At 44.4% G+C, this 20,145-nt stretch overlaps 2 protein-coding genes across 3 annotated transcripts in view; both read left to right on the forward strand.

Annotated features, from left to right (window-relative positions):
- The first annotated feature begins 463 nt into the window (after positions 1–463).
- lrrc28 (leucine rich repeat containing 28) lies at positions 464–6,079 on the forward strand. 2 transcript variants are annotated; one of them, XM_034529506.1, is made up of 10 exons: positions 464–650; positions 1,093–1,342; positions 1,464–1,504; positions 1,854–1,891; positions 2,393–2,572; positions 3,528–3,734; positions 3,835–3,937; positions 4,094–4,278; positions 4,782–4,941; positions 5,079–6,079. In XM_034529506.1, exons 2-10 carry the CDS (start codon positions 1,175–1,177, stop codon positions 5,146–5,148), a joined length of 1,152 nt encoding a protein of 383 aa, XP_034385397.1. In that variant the 5' UTR covers positions 464–650; positions 1,093–1,174; the 3' UTR covers positions 5,149–6,079. The 2 variants fall into 2 exon arrangements, with proteins under 2 accessions (XP_034385397.1, XP_034385398.1); XM_034529507.1 differs by having other exon boundaries at positions 2,393–2,530.
- A 3,272-nt stretch (positions 6,080–9,351) lies between these two features.
- LOC117725942 (synaptosomal-associated protein 25-A-like) overlaps positions 9,352–20,145 on the forward strand; it is a 31,304-nt gene continuing 20,510 nt past the window's right edge. The window contains exon 1 of the mRNA XM_034525849.1: positions 9,352–9,451. The gene's annotated coding sequence lies outside the window, so the exon portion shown is untranslated. The remainder of the gene's footprint in view (positions 9,452–20,145) is intronic.

A 20,145-nucleotide genomic window follows, 5' to 3' on the forward strand; every position in this document is an offset into this window, starting at 1 on the left:
TATGAGTTACTGCGCTGCAGATCAAGAAAGTAACTACAAAGTGTAGCGTAGTCAAAGAAGAATTATTAGGCAATGTCTTTAAAGTATCAACAGAAAAAGTACTCTTTATGCTCTCATTTAGTGTGTTATTAGAGTATGATCAATGATGCATTGCCATGTAAGCAGCCTTTTATTGGTTGAGGCCATTTTAACTGCTTTATTTACTTTTGGGGTGTTTTAATCTTTAACTAAACGTATCATTAATATAAAAAATGTCCACATAATTTATTTAAATCTTTGTCGGCAAAGAAACCTGCAATTATAGCTGTCAGGTAAATATAGTGGGGTCATGTCAAATGATCAGTAAAGTTCAAGTACCACAAAAGGTTTCACTACACGGAGAACGTACTACGATGCAGTTCAACATTGAAACAGCAGGCGGCAGCAGCGAGACTGTCTGCACTTGAGTTTAGAAAAAGAAGAAGAATGCGAGCGTGACCTTTGACCTGACGTCTCGCGTTGTTTACGACCCGACGGACTAGAGCACTGTTGCTGTCCGACAGACCCCTTTTCTTTAGCTCGTGCTTTCAAACATACATTCAGCATCAAGCCGGTCTCACGTGCATACGTGGGAAAAATAAAGTAGGATAAAATGGTCCCGCACAATTAAGGTAAATCGCATTGTTATCATGTACGCGCTTATTGCAGCTACGTAGCTAGCATGCTAATGTGACGACAGATATAAAAACCGAGGGGCTCATTGAAGGCGAGCCTGCGTCAACACAACGCTGGCTACAGTTTGTGGTACAACATAATTAAAAAAATAACACCGGAAAACGTAAGTTGGTGTGAGTGGTGGTAATGTGTGCGGCCAGTTCAGCCTCACAGCAAACCAGTGTGTCAGAACACACAGATTCCGAAACACGGGCTCATTTCTGCCCTAATATCCCTCCGCTGTATGTGTGCCTGTGCACCAGATCCACGCACGGTGCACACCGCTCACGTGCGGGTTTAATACTGCTGTTGCATGCTGCATTGTCCTGTGTTTTGGTCAAAGCCCCAAACACTGCTGCCTTGTCTCTTGACGCCTCTGTTCATCTGCTTTTCATTCAGGAGACAGTGATGCCATAGGGAAAGGAGGCACTGCCAAGTCTCCTCCATCTGGAGGGGGGAGGCGGAGAGGCGTCATCTGAAAATGGCAACTGAACTCCAGGAAGCTATTTTCGTGGCCAAGAAGGAGCGCCACAAAAACCTGTTCCTGAACTACAGGAACCTGAACAATTTCCCGGTAGAGCTGCTGAAGGATGAAGGCCTGCGGTTCCTGGAGAGACTGTACATGAAGAGGAACTCGCTCACGACGCTGGTACTCCTGTGCAGTGCATATGCAGAGTGTGCATGACTCGAGACAAATGTTTACAAGCTGCATTAGTTCAAGAGTTTCCTGTGACGTTTTCTGATTATTTATGCTTTCTCTCCCTCATCAGCCTGACAATATTGCTCAGAAGCTCCCAAATCTGATTGAACTGTGAGTATTCAGCGATGCTGTGTTTTTCTTGTTGGACATTTAAACCACAACACTTGTTATTTGACAGAAAAGAGTGGCCTGAAACTACACGTCCCATGACATAATACTGGCTGGTATAATAGGACAGTAGGCTGGGGAACTGGCAACATGTCTGGTAATCTTTGTAATTTGTGCAGAATGAAGCTGTCTGTTGCCTTCCTAAATTGTAACTGACGTATTATTACACTTAGATGGCCAAAAGTTGAGTTAAACTTCGTTGACATTGCACTGTTTGGAACATTATCAGATATATCAAATAGTTTGCTCTATTCAAATTGTAATTTTGTATTATTATCTTTTTTCATTTAAGGTATTTGCACTCAAACAACATAGTCATTATTCCTGAAGGTAAGTCCTCTGTTATAATATATTAATTTCTCAGCGTCTACCCTGCTTCCTTCATCACTTATTTTTACGTAAAACATTATTATTATGTAAAACATTATTTATTATTTCTGGCTTTGATAGAAGTCCTTATGGCCAAAGACATCGTTATCAAACACTGAGTGCATGAATGTTCAACAATATTAAATAAGGGACTAATGCAATGTTCATAGTTAGGAAAATATTTAATGAGACTACATAAGCAACAGTAAAGATGAGATGTTGAGGCTGTTTACATCATTTAAAACACACATTAATTTCTTGATACTGATATGACATAACATGATGTAAAATGGTACATTAGTAAGACCTTCAATAAAACCCAATGCAGAAGAATTTAAATTAGAGAAATACGGAGACAAAGTCAGCCTTCTGGTGTTTTTTGACTGCAACGCCTTTATTTATCTGTGCTGGTTAAGTTGGTCTTTTCTCCATAATGAGGGCAACTGTGGTTTTGCTCCCCAGCTATTGGAAACCTGGCCAGACTGCAGTCACTGGACCTGAGCAATAACGTCCTCCAGTTCCTCTGTCCAGAGATTGGCCGACTGAGATCTCTACGGCACCTTAGACTGTCCAATAATCATCTGAAATGCCTTCCTCCAGGTGAAACAACACCTGTATTCCTTATGGCCTTCTTTAAGAGAGGTCAGGTTTACACTAAATGAAAAACACTTTTGACATTTGACAAACTACTGTGATAAAACTGAAAAAAATGTCAGACCAAAAATGTGGTTAGGTCCAAAAGATCCACACTTTTTACTTGTAACATTTCCCACTGTGGGGTAGCAGTTATATTAAGCCTGTTTGTTGCGTAATTGTCAAGTTTTGTTCTTGAATGGAGTCGTAAGTATTTAATCTGCCAGCAGAGGGCGACAGAGCTTCTCGACCAAACTGAACCGCATCACGGCCTCACTGTCCTCATCTTCACACTTAGAATATGGACATTGTGTCTTCAATGCAAACGTGTGTCCAGATGATTGTTTTAATTTTATCCTGGTGGATTAAGAACAAATATTATTGTCCAACTTGATGTTTTAATGGTATGTTATGATAGTGAGTTTTCAACCTCGGTACATTTTGTAAATCCTTCAGAAACATTAGTGACATTTCAGTCGTCTACCATGAGAACTGTTTGTCTCCGAACAAATGAGTCTGTTCGTACTAGTATCTGAACGCACACGCAGACAGATCTGTTTGCCATCAGCTGAACATCTTTTGAATTCTCTTATTTTATTTGTCACGTTTCATTGCATTTAAAGCTCAGTCTGATGACGGAAGGTCTCCGGTACAGTCACACCAACTTATTTTCTATTTGACCACCCCGTTTTTACGTAATCCTCTCACTTATTGCACTATAGCAGCAAAGAGAAATGTAGTATTGAAAAACACAGTTCCAGAAGAAATATCCAGTAACTCCACAAGGTTAGAGGACATAACACAATGCTGATGTTGGTCAGCATTTAAAATGACAATAGATTTAGTCAACCAAATCTGTAAAGTTTAAAATAATCCACATTATTCTGCAATATGTTGCTGATTTCTTTAAAAAAAAAAGTGGAGATCTAATTTGTTATATCTGTGTATCATATCACACCTTCAGAGATCGGGGATCTGCAGGACCTGGAGACCCTGGACGTGTCGATGAACCAGCTGATTTCGCTCCCCGATCGGCTGCACCGCTGCGCGTCGCTGCAGAATCTGACAGCCGACCACAACCTGCTGGGACACGTTCCCCGGCAGCTCTGCTGCCTGCACCGCCTCAACCAGCTCTCCATGGCCGCTAACCGGCTGACCTTTCTCCCGCTCGGTCAGTAATGCCTCCCTCCTTATCTGTGTGTTGCCATAGCGATTGTAGATAATGTGAGCGAGGCAATGTTAATATCTGTGTGTGTGTGTGCGTGTCTCAGATATGGGCCGATCACGAGAGCTGCAGTTTGTGTTCGTGGACAACAACGTTGACCTGAAAGGCCTTCCCTCCTACCTGTATAACAAAGTCATCGGCTGCAGCGGGTAACACAGCTTATCAGTTTGAGTTAGTTCAGCTACATATTGTTTAGACAGAGTGAAAAGGAAAGAAAAAAAAACTAATGGAAACACCTTAGAAGAAATGCAGCTACACAATGATCCATATGAGATTACAGAAATCAGTGCATCCCGACCGTGCAGGTGCGGCATGTCCACCCACGGGCTGGAGGGCGACCAGAGGGAGGCACTGGGCGAGGCGCTGAGCGAGGTTCTGGTCGGGCTTCCCGTCGAAGTGAAGGTGGTGGGCTGCGAGGCGGACAGCGTGATCCCCCTGGAGGAGATCGCCATGAGAGCTCTGCACCGCATCTACCGCCAGCCGCCGACAGGTGAGTAGCGCTAAGCACCATATGGATGGATGGATGGATGGATGGATGGGTCTCTCTTAGTTAGTTTTGGTTCATCAGTCGGTTCAAGAGTGATTGTTCTTATTTGTACAGTTATGGTAACACTCTCACCACACCTCCTTTTTGTTTTGCCAAAAAAAGAGACCAAACGAACAGTAAACAAAGTAAAAAAAGAATTTTCCTGATAGCAATTTCTTTCCTTCTTTCCAGTTGTTTATAGATGTGGTGATATTATCGTTATTGTGTATAATTCCGGGCCACAATAATCGTGTAGGGAAAATATGACATTGTGAAAGCTGTGACTCCAACGTCAAAGCTTGGAACTGTATAAGCATAAAACAGTCAACTGAGGGAAAGAGTTAAACAATAATGCATGCACCAAACAAGCAAAATGAAAATCACTGGAGATTCCACAAAGGTTCCATAACGTGACAGAGTACTGAACGCCTTCTGTGCTGTGTTATTATTATTTTCATTATTTTTAGACCTCAACTCGCTGCCTCCCATCACCCTCCCCAAGAGCCTGCTGGACCTCCTGCAGTTCCCCCTGGGACACTGCCACCGCTGCAGCCAGACCATGTTTACCATCATCTACCCCAAACTCTTCCCCCTCCGTGACACGGCGCTGGCAGGCGTGCACCGCAGGTCAGAACCCCTCCCCACTCCCCCCTCCCCCCTGTTCCCACAGCAGAACACTGACAGCCCAATGTAGAAACGTCCCTCTTTGTTGTCGGCTCATCTTTCTTACAGATTAATTTTCTTTCTCCTTTCCTTTTTTGAAGGACAACGGTGAGTTTCGTGGCCTATTGCTGCTCCAGTCGCTGCCTTCGGACCTTTGACCTCCAGGGATGACGCTGTTTCCTCTTCCCCGCCGCACACAGGAGCTGCCGAGCGGTTGTTTCCAAAAAAGGTGGCAGGTTGGCGGCTTGTAGTTTGTGCCCATCTTGGGGGACGGCGAGCTCTGCGCTTCACCGGCGGCGTGAAGGAGAACCATGGAGAAGTTTGGAGGGTCGCACAACGTTTCAAGGACAAGACTTGAACCTATACGGGATTTTCCTGAATCCAAATGACTGGAAGGGAAGCAATTGTCTGTGTGTTCTGGGAGGTCGGAACAATAACACCGTGTGTGAACAGTAAACTTACAGTAATAGACCTGAAGTCACTAACAAAAGGGCACTTTGTAAGAACAGGGACCGTTTTGGTTTTGATGAAATCTGCTATTTTTCAGACAGAGGTTTATTGCAGCAGACTTATTATTGCTTGTTGAGTCATATTCGAGGTATTGACACTTCTAGTACAGTTTTTTACTGATTATTGAAGAAAAGAAAGGGAGGGGGCAGGCAATGTGGCTTTATTTCACATGCGTCATTTCCAGGAGCAGGCACAGAGAAAATATTTGAAAAAATTAATTTATTCATAAAAGTCCGTAAAACAAGACAAGTATTCGTCTCATATTCGTTAAACACTGTTTCCAGTGTCGGTCATATTGGGCAGGTATACTTCTTTTTTTTTTTATGTGACTGCTTTTGGAAAATGATTTGCTATGTTAACATGCTTTAAAAAAACAATGTTTTTATCTTCACATAAACCTCAATGTGGTCTAAAATAAAAGTGGCATGGAGTCAAAACGGTGGAGCACGTTTCACGTCCGGAGGTCAGAGGTCACGGCGCGGGTCTCGCGTTGAACCGATGCTCGCGTGTTAATGTCCATCACTGTTGTACGATTCTAATTCATCATTTGTTTTTGATTCTCTTGCGTTTGGCAGTAAATGTTGACAACAACTTTCTGAGAATGTTTTTTTATCTCTGTATTTTTTTATTAATTTTTTTTGGAGACCAAAGGCGGTTTGTCAGAGCGGAAAGCATGACACAGTGTTAATGTGGCAGTTGGGGACATTGGCGTGTTAAAACGCCGTGGAGAGCTTATTACACCACGCTATCGCCGCGTCCCTGAACGCCTCTCCCCTGTAGTTCTGGTGTCAGTAGGTCAGCTCAGTCAGAAACAACCTCCTCTGCCAGGGGAGCTTTGCTGCTGTGATCTCCTTCACGCGCACTCCCTAACACTGTTCTGGTCCTGCATCTCCCCATGATTTTCTATCTATCTATTTAAAGGCTGAAATATGTCCGTGTCCGTGATAATGGAGGGTCTGTGGGAGCAGGAAGCGCAGCGGCAGCACTGACAGGATCGATGGCGTGTTTTTAGATGATCCTCTTTGGCTGCAGCTCGCTGCCCTCCTCCCTCTGGGGCTATCGCGTCTCTGCTGACCGCACTCATGACACATGCTGCGTGACAAGACACACACACACACGACATGATGGAAGCTGCATCTATTAGTCTGCTTTTAGTCTACACTGTTTATCCTTAACCCCATCGACCATTTTAACTGTGTTTTAGTATTTTCAACAGTCAATCCATTACTGTTGCTATCTATTTCAACCACTTATCTATCCATTTCACCACCTTTTAGCTGTGCATTTCAATCGTTCCCTGCATACTACACCACCCCACTTGGTGTACAGATGTGGTCACAGCGGACTCTATATCTGTGCGTGGATAAATAGTATCACAGTATGTTCTATTTGACACAATGTTATTTCTATTTGTTGTTTCTTCCCAAGCTGGTTATACACCCGTGCACGCGGTGAAGCCTGCAGGCAGCGCATCTTTTCTGTTCTCCTTTTGATACAAGCCGAGTAGCTGTTGACAAGCTGAGCGTCCGGCCGACTGGAGTGTGTGCGGAGACGTGACACGGACGGTCACGTGACACGTCACGGACACACAACGGTCCTCTGCGCGATGCAGCGGTTGTGTGTGTACAAGGCCTGTTCTCTGGGAGGAATCGATGAAGACGTGCTCAGAGAGACTCGTATTTTCCAGAGCTCCTGGATGAATGTTCCTCTTCCTTGACGGACCGTGCTGTGAACACATCGAGTCCATCAATGGCAATACAGTGCGCGAGACTCATTGCGCCGCTGGGTCATTAACGTGGGAGGGTGAGGGGCTGGTAATGATCTGTCGCCACACGTGGCGCACGAGGGTCGATCCGTCTCCAGATCCTCCGTCGATCGTGACGTTTGTCCGTGCACGAACCCGACGGGGCTGACTGGATGTGGAAGAAATGTCAGAGAGACGTTTCGCTGACCTTTTGACCTCCCGAGGGCATGGCGCGATTTATCCCAAGAGTCCCGTTTCTGCGACACTGGCTGTACACAGCGGCAGGATGAAGGTCATACAGGACACGAGCGTTAACCACGTGGCTATATGTCATCCCCCAAAAAAAGACCCCACATGCCGACGCTTCCAGCTGGGCGAGATGTTACTTTCAATAAACTGATTTGAGGCGTAAGAGAAAATACCCCCCCCCCCCCCCCCCCCCCCCCCCCCCCCACACACACACACACACACCCTCCACCCAAATGGGTTAAAGCTATAATTCATCATATTCAGTTCATATTCAAGAGAGCACGTCGTCCTTCTCTCGGTTTGGTTTCCCGACGGTTTATTTGTGGGGAGAATGTGCGCGTGTCATCTGACTGACGTCGATTTGATTCCGTCAAGTCAAGGACTTCGGAGGGCAAACCAGTGAGGAGCATGTCCACTGTGTGCATATTCATATATGAATACCACAGGCTATATCAGCGTGCTTCATACTGCCATGCGGTGTTGGCTATGCAGGGCTGAGCGCGATGTGGCATCAGGTGCGTTCAAGGTAACCGGGTCTGAGGTCATCATTACTGCTCGAAATAGAAACATAGGCCTCCTGTTTTCTGTTTGCGCTGTTAGTGGTTTAGTGTTTATGACGCAATTATTATTTTTATTTTTTGAGCTGATTAAAACAATGAGTTGAATTAAACGAGAAGACATGAGGGTCAGTGGTTAGCATGCCCGTCTTTCAATCAAGAGGTTGGCAGTTCAATCTCCGCACTAGTCGATGTGTCCTTGAGCAAGACACTTAACCCTGCATTGCTCCCCGTAGCTGTGTCTACTGTGTATAATGTAAAAGTGTCTGAATATCTTGAAAAGCACTATATCAATTAAATGGATTATTATTATTAGTATGAGCACATGTTCTAATATGCCATCAGTGTCTTGCGGGAAATGAGAACTACTACGCTGGTTCATCTTTTTGCATTTTGTTATATATTTTGAATCAATAGTTTTATCTTTTCTTTTTTTCCTTTTGACTAATCCTGCTTAAACATTTATTGCTGTTTATGAAGTATTTAAAATGAAAGGGACATCTTTTTTTTTAAAGTAATTGAAACACATTACATATTGCTAGCCTACTTTATTCAAAAGACTAGTAATACCATCTCATTTATTTTATTTTTTTAAGTTACTTGTTTTATTTGGTCAGTGTTTGTGGCTGTCTCAGATGAACAACTCATGAACGAATAATACCTTCTTCCACAGATGCGTGTAAAACAATCTGTTATCCACTCCCTGTGACATCAGAGTGCGCAGCCATTTTGTGAGCGGCATCAATTTCGCACAACGATACAGGAAGTTAGGTGATTTAACCATCAAAGTAAAAGCCACCAAAATAGCCAACAGACACTAATGTATGGTTCAAAACTACCTCAAATAATGTAATTTAATTTTAATAATAAACACATTGGAATAACATTTATTTAATGAGTCGAGTAGAAAACAACAGCAATAATAACAATAATGATGATGATAATAACAATACATCTATATACATATAATATATAATACATATATATATATATATATATATATATATATACTGTGTTATTATTGTCCAACTGTATTGCCTATTTGTCGTATTTGTTTGAGGGACAATGGTGAGAAAAACTCTCTGGACCATGTCAGCACCACTGGGGTGTTTTCGTTTAGTCCATTTTCAAAGGTGTTAGCTTTTCAACAATAGCGGGTAGTGAATCGGTTCAACGTCCAGTTATTTAAAACTGACATTTACATGTTTATTTTGTAAAACATTCACAGGAAGCGTGTGATTTATTAATCCATCACGCTTCACACGTGGGGGGAGGAGGAGGGCGGTGCGTTTCCACCGGGGACAGTCCCGTTGAGTGGAGCGGCAGCACGGACGGACATTTTCACCCTGTGTCGAAAACAAATACAACAAATTAAGAAGAAGGAGAAGAAGGAGAGCAGAATAACCTTAACGAGGTAGGTTTGAAGAGGTCGGCTTTCCTTTGCTTCAGTCCAGTCCACGTAAACACCGCGTACACGTTCAATTATTCATACAAATATGTGGCTTTAAAGTGTCGCAGTTTTTTATTCCATTTAGTATTATCACAGTTATTTTGCTGTGTCTGTAAACGTCTTCGCTCGTTTCAAAGCCACACGACGTAAATGTCCCCGTGCTGTTGCTGTAGATCTCTCGCGACCGATTAACGCGCTTAAAGCGGACAACTTTGTGGCGTTTTCTGTGTCTGGAGGGCGAGCTTCCTCCTTAAACATATTACAGGATTTAAGGAGTTGTTGTCAGGATTACACTTAAGGATAAAGCCGCCTCTCGGAAGCCGTTTCCCCGTGTTTCTAACAGGTCGCGTCGGGGGCGGACGGTGTCTTTCTGCGGGCTGAAGGGTTGTTTCAGCACCGCGGACAGCTCCGGAGCGAACGAGCTCGAGCTGGCAGAAAGAAAACACACGCGCGCGCACACACACACACACACGCACACGCACACAAACACGTGCGCGCACAGGGGAACCTCATCAACAAATCAGAGCTGCTGGTGTTGAAATATATGTCAAAAGTCTCTATTTTCCGTTAAACAAGCATCTGCTGCCCCTCCGGTTCTCGCTGCTGCGTGGAAGTTTTGATCCGGCCGCGAAAGCACGCGGAACGGGCCACGAGCGACGAGGCGACCAAAAATGGGGCTCTACTGCCTACAAGTTGATCCGCTTTTTGAAAAGCAAGAGGATTGACTTCACCCATATGTTGTGCACGTTTATTGTTGGTGTTTGCGTTGGTCTCTAAGGAGTAGTCATGGCCACACTGGTGTTGTGATGGAGGAGAGGCTGTGATGTGATGATCCCCTTTTGCCTTTATGTTTACATTTGTCTTTCTGTGTCTTGTCTTCTGGGAGAGTCCGGTGTACTCTGGTGGAAGGAAGGCCAAAACATTGTTGTTGTCTGGCACCGGCCCTGTTCCTGTGTCTTCGTGCGGGATACAGGAACACATATGTACCTCTCTGACTCAGTGAAGCACGGTGTTGCTTTCCTAAGGACGTCCATAAAGGCTCTTTTCAGAAAATATTTTGTCCAGAATAAATAAAAGTGATTGCGTCTACTTCATTATGTGACAATGTTTTGTTATTCGATTTAATGTGTTTTTCAAGGCAGGACTTGAGGATATATATTTTTTATAAACAGTCATTTTATTGTATAAAATAACCACACCTCCATTCCAGGAATAAAGAGCATCATACACCCCCGCCTGCTCCCTGCTCCACTGTATCTGTGTTACAGTAATGTCAGCGAGGAAGAAGAGCTTGGGTCGACGCGTGTGTTGTTGTTGTCGTTGTTTGGCAGCCTGGTGTTATTTGTTTTCCAGGAGTACACAGATAGATACTTCCATTAGGACAGGAAGTGACCCCGAGGCACTCAACGTAGGCTGGTAGCTCAGCCAACTAAAGCCTCGCTGCAGCTTTTATGCATTTCTGTGTTCATACATCTCTCGGACGTTTGACACTTTCAAAACTAATCGCCTTTCAAACTACACTTTCAAACTAATCGCCATTGGAATCCCACTCTCAGTTAGCAATTGCCTGCACCCAGAAAGCACCTGTGAAAACTCCTGTAACCAATCAGGAGGAGGCTAAGACCACTTCTAAGATCACTTAGAAATTAGAGCTTGAACACTATCAACAGGACGCTCTTTGGCGTGTGCACGACAACGGAGGACAATAAGCTGTATTTTGCTTTACAGTGCAACACAGTAATTATATTCATGTCACCTCGGGTAAAGTAATTGTATGTGATACTGATACTGGTATATGAGTATCGACAGTAAACACATTGCATCTATGTTGTTCAGAATCTTTTTTTTAAAGCGTGCTCCAAATGAAAATGCCAAAGGCTTGAGATAAAAGTATTTTACACTTCTAGGAGCACATGATTGTGCAGTTGGCACGTGGCAAGAGACGAGATTATGCCAGACACCTCGGAAAAAGAATTAGTTTAGACTACAACGGGACGCAACGCAAAGTCTGAGTTCCTACTTGTAAACTCCTTCTACCCCGACTTCACGAAGAAGAGCGTCTGACGTCACGCGACGAACAGGAGCGTACATTGTAAATGCTAAAACCGCCAACTAAAAGGCAACGCAACTCATATTTTGACTGCATTTATTAAGAACAATACATGCAATCATATGTATTAAAACACGTACTACATGTAAACTGAAGATTGCATTTAGCAGTCACACGGTAAAACGTTGAAAATACCTGGAAATAATGTGGAGGCTGCACTTCTGAGAGTTTGATTTACACACTCGTCAAAGAAACATCAGTTTGTCGCGGTCAGCCATGTTTTTTTTTTTTTTGGCGTTCTTTTGGGGAATTTTAAACTGGGAAAACTCTGACCTCCGAGTTTTCTGGGAGGCAGCATTATATAGTTTTGAACAAAGTGTTTACTTAAATGCAAGATGTGTAATTCTGTGATATGATAGATATGATTCTGTGTATGCGCTGTTGTTGGTTGTGTGCAGAGTTGAGACAAAGAAATCACAGAAATTGTTAAATGTTTGTTTCTGTGGAGGAAGATTCAGTGAGTCCAATGTGCACTGAATTATTAGGTGTGGCTGCAGTTATTCAGCTCTATCAGACAACCGGCTGGAACCTGGTTAGTTGTGATTTCCTTGTTTGTTGAAACAGGTGTCGTTGTTTGCACGTGAACATGAACTCGGGGAGCACGAATAATCTTTTTCCAGCTGAGAAAATGGTTCCTGCCTCGGCTGTCACAACCCCCGCACCCCCCTCAGCACCCACACTCACCCATCCATCACCCTGCCCACAGAAGAATGACGAGAAATTTGGGGGTGGGGAACAACACAGGCATCCGCACAACGACGTCTACACACTCTCCCTCTTGTCCTTTTTCTGTCACACGGTTTAATGAATTCCCCTCGTTGTTATTATAAGCGTCTCGTTCTTTTTTTGCTCTCTCCTTATTGAATTTCAATAGTGATCTCCTCCAAAAGTGCCAGATGGTAGAAGAAGGAAAAAATACTAAAAACAGTGACATCCAAGAACGCAATCAAAATCTTCTCTCTCTCTGCATGTTGCTCACTTATTAGTTTTCAGCGGTGAAAATGAGCAGGGGGGGGGGGGGGGTCGCGTACTTGCCAACTGCCATGTGGGACTTCAGGATACAGATTTGTTTTGGACATGCCCTCTAGAAACCTGTTAATGGTGCGTCATTCATCAGAATAGTGTGTCATCTATAGCTTCAATTACATCTCTTTCCGGGAGGGGCAGATGTTTTTTTGGATGCCCCGCCAGATGTTTTGGACTCACCTAGTGCGTGTACTTGGAGGTAAACTTTGTGCTACCTACAGAGGTGTGGACTTGAGTCACATGACTTTAGGCGACTTGGAATGGCTCGGTATCCTTGACCAAGCATGAAGATTTAAAAAAAAAAAGTGTGCAGGTGAATCAAGTCCCAGTTTTTCCATCATGTTACACGAGCGTGAGGGGACAGTTTATATTGACTTGAAACACAGAATGTATGATTTGGGACTTCATAGCCAAGACTTGAGACTATTTTTGTTGTTGTTTTTTGTGATGTGCAAAACTTTATCTTCTCTCTGGCAATGTGCGGAGTAATGGTTTTACAAGCTCAAGGATACACACAATGCGTTTTGCCGTTTATTGTTTATTTAGAGGAAAAGCTCCACGGGCCACCTAAGAGGCGTGCGGACCATCAGGCCTCTGCCTGATGGTCCGCACGCCTCTTAGGCTGATTCTGTGTATGCGCTGTTGATGCAGTTATGTTGCGCTGACCAATTCCTCTTTCCCTTCACGGAAACAGAGACAGACTCTGTGTTCTGATCCCGATACTCCATCAGCGACAATTCAGATATTAAAAAAAATTGTGATATGCATGCCCGCACTTTTTGATTGGGATGACGTGGCAGATCTGCAGCAACCTGATCCCTCTGCTCCTCAACCCTCTTTGTATTTTTAACAGTTCATCTATTTAGTGCTCAAACGCAGAGCAGTCTTCAGGAGGAAAAAAGATATTTTGAAAAACAAATGAAAAGCAATAATAAATTAAGAGAGTCCCTTTTATTTATCCCCAACAGTGGCCATAATATCCACAATGGAATACGAGGAGGGGGGGGGGGGGGGGGGGGGGGGGGAGGAAAGGGCTATTCATGTTGTGAAATAAACACCAGGGCTCTTATTCTGAAGGAGTAAGAGGGTAGAACAAGTGGTGGATTTCAGAATTCTTCTTTGCAGAAATTATTATTCAAAATCAATCAAATATCCAAAAGAACAAAGAGTTTGTCTCATGAAAAGATCGGTCACAGTCATTCATGTGCTCAGTGTTTTGTGTGTCGCTGCGGCCTCATGTACACAACCATGTTGTCTGTATTTTTTTTAGATCTTTTTACATTCATCCTGTATGTCACATGTACCTAGATATTTTTCAAACATATATATATATATATATATATATATATATATATATATATATATATACATATACACACACGTTATACGTGTATATATGCGCCTGTCAGCACTAGGTATGTGTGAGTGTACAAATGAACAGCATGTAAAGATGTAAAGAGCAGCATGTTGACAGGTGTCCATTCGAATGCAGGAGAGAGGAGGAAACGGTGGGAAGGCGGGGGTGGTGGAGAGAGAGAGAGTGTGCGTGTGTGTGTGTGCGTGCGTTTGTGTGTGTGTGTGTGTGTATGTGTGTGTGTGTGTGTGCATTACACGCGCACTGTAGCTTTTCTTAGTGGGAGCAAAAAGTGGAGAGAGAGGCTGTGAATGTGTAAGGGAAGGGGAAAGTGTGTACGAGCGAGGTAAAGTAGAAGAGAGTGGTCCATCCATGTGTTATGTAAGTGTTGTGAGGTCTCTCGCTCTCTCTCTCTCGCTCTCTCGCTCTCTCTCGCTCTCGCTCTCTCTCTCTCTCTCTCTCTGTGTATTCTGTAGGCCTGCAGATTAATCCAGTGGGTTTTATCCTCAGTGAATGGGACAGTGGGGCTTTGCAGTGATTATCCCTGCAGGCCACAGGATGATTGCTTTGAATCTCCTGTATGTCCCACACCACCATGTTCCCGTGCCTGCACATCATTCGGCCTAATTTATTACACCTTGACGGATTGCAACGTTCGAAGGAGACGCCTGCGGGTGGCCCCAGACGCTGGCCGGTCTACCGCCACGGTCCCTTCAGACTCAGTTCAAAGCCGGTCCTAGAACCGTGTTTTAACCAAGTGGTTTATGATGTGTCCTGTCTAAAGGGAGCGCTCCACCTCTCTTTCCTGTCCGTCCATTTCTCTGGTTAATCTGCCTGTCCCGTAGCTTTCTGTCTGTCTGTCCTCCTTTTGGATTATATAAGAAATGCAATTTGCTCCATCATCCCTGCTCAGCTGAGTAACGGCTGAATGCCGGGAGACATTTGTCATTTGTGTCTCGTGATCCCGCTTCAGGTGGAGAAAACTGTCATCAGCATCATGAATGCTACACTTGCCGCCAGGTTGTACCTCTTTGCTCAGACGTTTCAGTGTTAAAGGACGTTTTTTTTTTTTTTTTAGCCCTTCAGGGTCTGAGATTATGCAGATTTGGGGGGATATTAACATCCAAGGAGTCCGTTTTGGTGGCATTTCACTGTAATACAGCAACGAAATAACATACGCAGGCGTTTATCCTCTGTGATTTTCCACAGTAGAGATTTCCCCCCTTCCTGTCTCTCCGTAGGGAAGGTTTTTAATTCGGCGATGCCATATTGGCACGACAGGCGTTGCTGTGGGCATGAAGATCAGCATGAAGTGAGCCTTTCTACCTCGTTCCATTCACATTCAGCCTGGATGGAAATCACGAGGCCCCATTATGAAGCTGCTCTCTGACCATGTTGGGTCTGAAGGTGGATGAAACCTGCTTTTAGCTTTGTTTACTGAATGGAATGAACTGGAATTATGATATTACTCATAGCCGTGGCCTGAAGTACATTGTGTTCACATGAACGTCTCAGATCTTTTCATGAAAAATATCATGTTGAATCCACCCTGAATACATAGAAGGCTGCTCTTGCAACAACAATAGTTTAGAGATGAGAGCCTTTCTGCAGATTAGACTATTTGAAGTTGTTTTAAATACACTGATTGCATCTAGACTACAAACATTTCAGACCCTTATCTTGACGTTATCATTTCACTGTCTGGTTTTGAAGTTAAATGTGATTATAAAAAACGTGGTGAAATTGAGGTTTCTTTAAGCATCCAGAATTGTTCTTTAAGCTTTCCGGGACCTTGATCAGTCAGACTGAAGGAACTGCATTTTCTTTTTACCCTCACCGTTTGATTTTCATTCTAATAATAGAATTAGACTGGTAAAGCATCTTTGTGCACGGTCCATTTGCATGTGTGTGTGGCTGTTACATGTATTGTACATTAGCAGTCAGGCACAAAGTGGTGGGTGTTCTGTCTGAATAGCTTAGACCTCAGGCTCCCATCATGCTCTCTGGCCCGGTCACGTCTTGGCATATGTGTTTACTGCTTACAGTCCGACATGGATGTAGAGTGTGTGGTGTGCGTGCGTGACCGTGAAAAACTGCACTGAAATGAAAATGTTTTGTCTGCTTGTGATGGAGGTAAAATATATGACTGAATTAATATATATTTTTGGCAATAGATGTTTTATTTCAGTAATAGAATAGCAGCAAGCGACAAATAACACGGCCATTTGTTTTGGAGTCACTTGGTTTTTTCTAAAGTGAATTACTTCTGTTGAACCAGGTGGGGACCCCGGGTGGTCACTCACAGTTGTAATATTAGATGCATTACATTGGAAAACCCTGTGAAATGATATAATGGGATCTGGCTGGCGCACACTGAGACCGACTGCTGCAACAATAACGGAGAGCCGGATGGGAGAGAAAACAAAACAAAAAACAAGAGAACATGTATACACACACGTGCAAATGAACTGCCTGCATGTGCACGTCCATGTGCAGGCGTGTACTAAAACACACTGACACACAGACACACACTCTGCGTGTGCTGTATGTGCTGTATGTAGCTGGTTTGCTGTCTAATTCGCTTTGCGTTTAAACGGACAGAAGAGAGGCGGATGTGAAATGCTCCTTGAAGATAATCACGTCCTGTATTTATTCGAGACCATTAATCCCATCGTTTTTGTTGTTGCACAACACTGCTGAGGTAAGAGATGTGCAAGAGTAAGAGCAGAGACATGTAACTGTGTTGAAAACCTCCCTGCTCCTTCATGCATGTTTCTTCGAGGGGTTAAATCGCTGCCACTGACTCGCCCTGGGGGTGGTGGGGGGTGGGGTGAGCTCACTCTTGTGCCATACAATTGCTGTATACTCACACACGCACACACACACACACACACACAACCAGCGTTGCTCACAATTATACGAAGAAAAGGAGCGGTGCAGAAATAGCTCTGCTAATTTCCAGTCACGCTGTTCCCACCGGCACATTTGCACGCCGCCTCTCCAACTAATCCGCAAAAAAAAAGCAAAAGCATGACAGGGAGAGAGAGACGAGTGCACAAGCTATGCTGAAAAATCTCCCCAGATTTAGGTTAGTGGCTTCTGTAAACCCGTGAGAACAAATACAACCGACAAGCTGACCTGGTTTCCCCTGACTGCGAGTGTCCGTGCAGCCAGAGAGCGTCCCCGGGTCCTGTTAGGCCTTCGACCGAATTGATTGATCGGTGCAGAGTCGAGGCAGTTCATCCCAACGGCCTGTCTGTCCGCTACGGCGACGGTCGCTTAACAAGCGTGACTTCATCGTTTTTTCTTTTCTTCTTTTTCTTTTCTTTTCATCCTGCAGCTCTCCTGAATTGATCCTGCGTAGTTACGCGCTCCGCCCAAGTGCCAGAGATGGCTCAATCAGGTTGGGTTTAAATGCAACTCATTTCCCCCCATCAAGATATATCACCTTTGAAGATGAGCTCCTCCAAAACGGTATAGGAGATGGTTACAGGGTCATTGGTTACCTTATCCTGACTTTTTACAAGAGGAAACCTTTAGCCTCTACTATGAAATAAATAAATAAAAAGGCCCTTTCTCCTTTTTAGTAAAAACACCATCTTCCCAACAGACTTCCTTCATCACGGACATTTTCCCCGTACAAGTCTTCAGCTGGGTGTTTGGTGTTTTTCAGAGTGCAGTCTTTTACATTTTGACATGCTTTGACGGGATTTTTTCTTTGTTCCCCCGAAATAGCTTGTCGCTGTATTCCTCGGTGATCGCGCTCTGCGCGGTAATCATGTCAGCGTATGACGGTGCTAATCCTTCTGGAGCTCTGTGCCAAAACTGTACGCCGCTCAGTCCTTGCTACTACTTTCGAACGTCCATGACACACTAACTCACTGAGTTCCCATGCCGGGAAATGGCTTTGCAGGAAGTGGAGACGGTGCGATGGCGGAGGAGGCGGACAAAGCGGGAGGCAAACGGAGAAGAGGCGAGATGGAAACCAACCCAGGAATTTTTTTTTTACAAAATGGCGACGACGGAGGGGTCCGCATGTTGTCTGCTGGACGTTTTATTCACTGTGCAATGAGGATTCGGTCCTCGTGAAACACAACAATAACAATGTGCCTATTCTTTTTCGGCAGAACAAATGCACGGGCCTGCTGAGTTCCTGTTTTGCTCATCGAGGTCATGTCCTGACTCTTTCCGAACCTCCTGCCTCCGCGTCTTCCTTTCACAGCTTTTAGGATTACTGCTATTAATATTTTGATCAATAATTCATTGGTGCCCTTTTAATTTCCACTTTAGTCAGAGTTCTCCCATCGTGCTTGAATCTGTTTTCTTATTTCTAGAGAGGAGGCGTGTTATCGCCCGTCTGTTTGTTTTTTTGCTCCGTAACCTCTCGACGTCCCCTGACAGTTGTTATAACGTTTTTGTCCTTAACCCGGCTGACCGAGTGAATGAATTAGTTTCTGTAGGTGGTAAGAGTCTCATGGCGCTCACTTCCTTTTCAGGAAACCGCAACCGCTTCCTGTGAGCTTGTGGATTTTGCCCACAAAAGAAAGACTGGCCGTTGAGTATACAGGTTGTTTTGGATTTTTACCTAAACTCTTACGTGATATCTGCCCTCTCATTCCGGTTACCGGACATACCCTGTATACGTTCAAGGACAGAAAGGGGGCGGAGAGCATCAGGTGAAACAAAGGAAGCATGAGAGAAGAGAAGTAGCTAGAGAGAGAGAGAGAGAGAGAGAGAGAGAGAGAGAGAGAGGGTGTGAGAGAGGAGGGAGAACAGTGCACAGAGCAAATCCTCTTTCCCCCGCTGACTTTAATCTCTCCACAGGCTGAGCCCGGACGTTCGGGGCCTTTCGGCAGCCGTCAATCAAGGAGAGTGACAGCCATCGTGGTTGGGGGATGGGTATGACCGGATGTCGTGTTACGTCAGCGTCGACTGTAGCACGCGCGTGTGTGTGTGTGTGTGTGTGTGTGTGTGTGTGTGTGTGTGTGTGTGTCAACTGAGCAGGTTGAGCATGTTAAAGAGGAAGTGACTTCCAGAGTGTGATGAATGAACAGCGGGAGGATTATGGATCAAAATGAAGAGACGTTAAAAGTAAAAATCCTTAGTTCCCTCAGAAAGTGGGGCTGCAGTGTTTGGTCTCTTAGCTAGCTGAGCCAGCGTGAGCACACCATTGGGTTTTTGCTAATGTAGCTCACTTCAAAATGGTTGTATGCTGTGTGCAAAAATTACTGTGCACAGGACGTTGGGGGGTCATTTGACCACCCCGATGGTCCACACAACGTAAATATTTGAACAACAACTGGATTCGCCATGAAATAATAACAGTCATGGTCCCCAGAGGATGACTCGTACCGATGTTGGCGATCGCGTGACTCCAACTCGACAGCTGTTGCATGGGTTGACAAGAAAATGTAATGCAGATGTCCGTGGTTCCCAGAGGATCACGTTTTGATTTTTGTTATTGACATGAAATTTGGTACCCATTTTGGTAATCTGTGCTATGCATCAACATACGTGTTGGATCTGATCTGTTGATAGTAAAACAAATTTGAGTCTCACCTTTAACTTGTTTGCACAGTTTGCCCCACTAGCTGTTGCCACGTGGAGGCAATCCCTCTACTCCGACTTAACGAATCTGGCACCTTTTAAAACTCAGAGCGAGAGCGTTACAGGAAACATGACGAAGTTGGAGGGAGTGTATGAGGGGGAAACCAAGAGATGCAGCGATTATATGCACACAAATCGATGGGTGAGATCAGATGTCACATCTGGCCAGTGATTATCCAATCAGGGACAAGTGGTGGGGGAACACCACTCTTATGCTCAGCTTACAAGCGGATACACAGTTAATCGCACCAAATGACTTGTGTACGGTAAAAGAATGGAGAATACGGACGAATATGAATTTGCTAAACGACGAGTTTGATTTTTCATCCTACCGGCGATAGATGGAGGTGAGCGACACACACGCGGTGACAAAAACTGGTCAATATCCGAGGAATCGAGAAGCTGTGCTGTGTGCGTGTTGACAGGAAGCCACTCAAGTGCAAAGAGATAATGAATCGATAACGCGGCAGAACGTTGTGACGCTGGGAGGATAAATGTGGCGTGAGCGCGATGTCTGGATGTTCAGTGGCTGAGCGAGAGATGCCACAGCATTTGGTTCTG

The sequence above is a fragment of the Cyclopterus lumpus genome, chromosome 3 (assembly GCF_009769545.1).
Source record: "Cyclopterus lumpus isolate fCycLum1 chromosome 3, fCycLum1.pri, whole genome shotgun sequence".
NCBI lineage: Eukaryota > Metazoa > Chordata > Actinopteri > Perciformes > Cyclopteridae > Cyclopterus > Cyclopterus lumpus.